Raw genomic sequence first — 5,432 nt, 5'->3', positions numbered from 1 at the left:
GAGAGGATAATCAGATTTCACATTTACACTCAACAAAATCATCCCCAGCGTAATCACTCCCTATCACTGATGTTGCATTATGCTAATGCACAGAGCGTACTCTCAGTTCAGGAGCATTAGGGGCAGTTAAAAATATCCTAACTGCCTGATAGAAGTGAATGCCACAGCAGGGGCAGATAAAGTTTTAACAGTGTGCACGTTCAGTGATGAGCCACTGACAGCTGGTGGAATATTTTTTTAAAATCTACTATTACACATGGCCATGAACAATTGAAAAATGCTCACTATTATTTTTGTTTATTGATTTTTGCTCTTGTGAAAGTTGAGGGAATTGTTGTTTTAAACTGGTCAGAACAAATCTGAGGTAAAAAAAACAAAAACAACAGTTATAATGGTAAATCTAACCTCACTAATCTAAAACCTAATGTACTCAGTGAACACTTGTATTTACTTTACTTGTATGCTATGTAAGCATGGAAACATTTATTGACCATTTGTTACATTTCTATCAAGTTAAATTCTATCATCATTTTATATCATGGTAATCAAAGTTATTGTTATATCACCCAGCATTTTTACATGTTTCAAGAAATAAAATAATACATCAAATACTCAGCTTTAAATAATAATCTGTCTGATAGTTTTTCCAAGAAGAAATCAATAAAATAAAACAAACTGCTTAAAAAATCTTCCTTATTGAAAAATCCAAAGACTATGAATGATGACTGGCACAAAATCTTACTGGTGCAACTCAGATGTAACAAACTTTTCCTCATTAAGCAGATGTATGTGAAAACAGTCGTCTAGTGTGAAACTCTGCACATACATCATTGTCTACAGTGACGGTCAAACATCCAGGTGAAATAACAATAAACAATAACACATCTTTTTAGAGGGTCTGGCTTTAAGTGATGATTAGATTAATTCTATTTCCTCTTAGTCAATTCCTGCTTTCAGCACAACATACTCTCTTACAACAAGGCAAGGCATATATACTGTGTAACAGGACATTTGTATTGTGTTAAAGTACAGTATGTTAGTGAGTAATTAAACTTTCTAAAACAGACATTTTATCCAGGTTTAGGACTGGCTGAGGCCTCTTTAGAGACACTGCTCTCCTGTGGCCAAAACACACAGTGCAGTTTCCATATCCTGAAGATGTACTTCTAGCATGAAGTGTTCCACTTCTCCAAGAAAGGAATATCAATTAAAAAGCATCCCTGCATTTTAGAGACTAACTTTGTATACAGTATGAAATAATAATGAAAATATAGAATAATAACTAACTCACTACCTCACCGCTGCTATTTAAAGGAGGAAGTTTAGGATAAGTTAACAGTGTTATTGACAGAGCATTAGCCATTGAGCAGTTCCCAGGACAGATAGTCTCATAAAAAGATTTATTTTTTTCCAGCCCAAATTTACAAAGGCAAGTTACAGAGTATTGTATAAAAAAGAACCATGGTAATGTACACTTTACACAAACTCCTGAAGGGAGGGAGAAAGGAGGAGAGGGGGGAAGAGTTCTGAATTTTCTCACACAGAAAGAAAATGAAGACATTGTAAACATCCTTGCAAGCACCAGTACTGGTACTCTGGGGTGGTGGTGGTGATGGTGGTGGTGGTGGGTGGGGGAGGTGGGCTGGGTGGGCAGGGAGGGGAGGTTTGTGTGACAGTAGGTGGGTCAGGAAAAGGACAAACGAGCAAGTGTCTCTGTGTTTTCACAGAAGAATGTTCAACTAGGCACCAATTGAGACAACTGCTGGCCAATAAATATATTCTTCACCATGAAACAAATACAGTCCTGCAAAATACAAGAGCCAAGCACTTTCCAATATGTTGATAGCAAACATTACTTTTCTGGCTTTTCATACACTTTAGTATATATGATTTTCACTGGGCTTTGCTTACTACTGAGATAACATTACTACTCTCAGAGAGAGAACAAATGCACTTGTCACAACCATTGTCTGATAAAACTATATGTATGCAGTCTGCTGGTACTAAAACCCACTGACTTTAATGACAACATCACAGCTGCCTAGATTACCCTTACAGATTAAGTACAAGTCAAACACCACCACATTCAGCTTATTCATGTCAGCCATTCTTCTTTTAAAATGCGCAAAAAAGTCAAAAAAGATTTAAAAAAAAAAAAAAAACATCTTGCAAAATTTCATGGGACGAGAAACTGGCAACTTTTATTTACTTGGAATGTCCAAGAACCTCAAAATGAAGAGCTGCAGTTTCGTGATCACGAGTAGTGTCTCGACAAACAGCTAATGTCCAGCTTCAGAGGGTGTTAGACATGAGATTAACTGGTGGCTTATGGACTCGATCACATACAGTGTTAAATGGAAAAAATAAACTACAACAATGGGGACATTAAAAGTGATTGGAAAAACCCAAAATCAATAAAATTTTATTTAATGACACCATGGTCAATATTCTAGTCTTATTATAATGCTTTAGAGGAACATAAAAGACTGCTCACAACCCACGACAGCATGGTACGGCATAAAACCTTTAACAATTCTCTGTCCTGAGCCAATTTGTCATTGTGAACCACTACAGCACACCCAGCTCAGAGCAGAAAATGTGCTTTTCCTCATACCAACAAAACAGGAGTGCTTTCAAATCAATTCAAATAGCATATGGATAGAATTTCACTTACAACCCCTGAGGTATAAGAGAACTGTAATTTAAAGCCAAGAAGGACCTCCGGTAGAGCAGGCTGTGCTGACAGTTGCTCTTTGTGTAGATTTCAAGTTAACCAGACTTGGTTTAATTTTACAGAGTGGCACCACCAGTGTGAGATCGAAAGGAAAGCAGAGAGCAACATGCTTCTACTCAGCTGATCGTGCGACTGAGCCTTTCCTCCTTCAGTTGTGTGTGTGTGTGTGTTCAAGGTCCTGTTTCACTTGCTTTACCATGTTAGCTTTTGCTCTGAGCTTTTCACTGACTCACCCTTTCATTTTTAATTAAGATCATTGTCTGCCTTCGATTGGTTTGTGTTTGTTCTGTAATAGTAACAGCAGAAAGTTTATTTTTTCCCGGGGTCATTTCATGCACTTTTGTTTAATGTGCCAGTAGTTGACCTTAACAGCACAGGCAGCAACAGAAGAAATAAAAAACCTGGTGTCTGAAGTTATCAGACTCACTGGCCAAGTTTTGGACTGATCCAAAGTTATAGCCACTGACAAGAAAAATCATGCTGTCAACTGTCTGAGGTGATGATCTGTGTTATTGTTATGGTGAAACCACACAAGCAAGCGAAGCATCAAGAGAAAATGTTTGCCCTTTGTCAGAGCACAACAGCCTAAAAATCAGGCTGATTTACTACTGTGTTTTCTCTTAATCTGACTGAACTGTCAATTTGAGTTTGATGTGGACAGTGATTCATAAAGTATGGAACCAGTCTATTTGCATACTGCATGTTGAGATGAATGGAGATGTGCTTTAAAAAAGCTAATTATATGATAATAATAATAAAAAAAAAACCTGTAGCAAGACACAAAGCTGGGGCAAAGGAGAGGCACACCAAGACGTCTAGGGACTCTGCAGCAGCAATGATTGGAGCACAAAATGTTAAATGCCGTGAAGCCAAAAGCTATTTAACAGTGACAGTTTTTAAACAGTTGCGTGCTGGGATAAATATAAACATTTATGCATATAAACATTGGCTAAAAGTCTATATTACAGCAGAAAAATACATGAGTTGAGTGACATTTTTCACATTGTTTACAGAAAACAATCAAACTTAATGAGTTGAATGAAGCACAATCTTACAGTAAAAGAAACACCAAAACTCCCACAAGTGGCCTCAATGCAGTGATGACAATGCCCCATGAACTCATCGCTTGCTAATGTGGTTTCACCATTTTGAGTGAGTATAAAAAGACAGATGTGACCCTTTTGTTGAGAGGAAAAAACAGGACTAATACCAGCATCAGACACATTCAAAGATGAACACAATGATATGGAGCAGAACTAAAAATATTACTGAGAAAAGAAAACATGAATAGTGTTTTATTCTCCATTGAGGTGTACGCGGTCCCTTCGCAAAAACATGACGACATCATCCCTGAAACAAGAACTGAGGGTTCAAAGAGGATGGGAATTTAAAAAATAACGATGGAAAAAAATGGGAGAAAAAAAAAACTTCAGTCTCAGGCTCTTTAAGTCTCTGAAGAAAGCAGCTGTTGCCATATTCCCTCTCCCCACAAAATATAGCCAAACATTTGTCAAGTTAAGGATATACTGTTGTTTCACGGCATACAAGAAGCCAAAGACAGAGTTGAAATCATTTCAATATGATTCACTTTTCTTGTCAGTCTTTTAATTTAGTTTGACTCCCCTTTCCCATCAGCCACCCAACTCCCCAAAAATCCACTGCCAATTTCTTTCTGCGTGCGACAAAAAACAATGCAGTCAAAGGAAAAAAAGAAGAAAAAAGAAAAACACAACAAAAAAAGCTGTTCTGGCAGTCCAATAGTCTCTTTTTGCATTGTATTTGTTGACAGTGCAAAGACTAGATAATCAGCGGGTTGGTGTTTCCTCTGCGTGACGGGGCAGAGTGATGGCTTTGAACCTGGGTTATTATCAGTCCTCTTACAGTCCAGGGTTTGGAGAATTTGGGGTCATTTACGAGGGGAGGAAAAAAAAAAAAACGACAATCTGCCTAGCCTTTCGGCAGATGAAATAAAAATATAGAAACACCATTCAACTGATGTCTAAAAGGTAACACCCGGGAGATCTTCTTCTCATGTGAGCCAGTCACATGAATCTTTGCAGGGTTGAGGTGTGACGGTCAGGTTTCCCTGTGAAAGATACAAAGGAAGCATTTACTTTTTACCACAATATTTATACATATATATAAAATATGGACATTAAAAGAGGTTTAATTAGTTCTTTACTCTTCTCTGAATGAGGGGAGCAGTGGCGAACTGTAAGAAGATGTACTCAAGTACTATACTTAAAGGACATCACTATATATTGCTACCAGACTCCATCGACAAAAACAGGAAATTAACTGAGCAGAACACAGGAGTTAGTGAAATACAGCTGCCTCAGTCAATTAGTTTGTTTGTGTTATTGCATGATTTTCAGTGGTGGAAGAAGTATTCAGATCCTTTGCACAAGTTAAAGTACTACACAATATATAGTGATATAAAGTGATGCTTCTGGTTTAACAAAAACAACTCTCTCTTACTCTCTGTCTCTGTAGGAATCCTATCCCAGGTTAAAAAAAATCCCAGAATTATCCTATAAGTACAACTCTGAGGTTTTTGTACATTACCATTTTGGGTCATTTAATATTTGTATTTCACCACATTTCAGAGGTAATATATATATTTTCTTACTTCATTACATTTATTTGAAGATCATATTTATTTTGAAGATCAGGATTGTATGTAAACATTTTTCTTCAC

At 37.1% G+C, this 5,432-nt stretch overlaps 1 protein-coding gene across 2 annotated transcripts in view; it reads right to left on the bottom strand.

The window, feature by feature from the left end:
• Nucleotides 1-1,386: 1,386 nt before the first annotated feature.
• The window catches only part of LOC108887852 (zinc finger protein 609), a 74,313-nt gene continuing 70,267 nt past the window's right edge, over nucleotides 1,387-5,432 (bottom strand). For both annotated transcript variants that reach the window (XM_018683478.2, XM_018683477.2), the window contains exon 8: nucleotides 1,387-4,820. In XM_018683478.2, coding sequence (XP_018538994.1) covers nucleotides 4,777-4,820 — 44 coding nt within the window. In that variant the 3' untranslated portion in view covers nucleotides 1,387-4,776. The remainder of the gene's footprint in view (nucleotides 4,821-5,432) is intronic.

This window comes from Lates calcarifer, linkage group LG2 (assembly GCF_001640805.2).
Source record: "Lates calcarifer isolate ASB-BC8 linkage group LG2, TLL_Latcal_v3, whole genome shotgun sequence".
NCBI classification, from domain to species: domain Eukaryota; kingdom Metazoa; phylum Chordata; class Actinopteri; family Centropomidae; genus Lates; species Lates calcarifer.
Note: the sequence above shows the minus strand (reverse complement) of the source record. Positions and strands in the feature narration are given on the sequence as shown.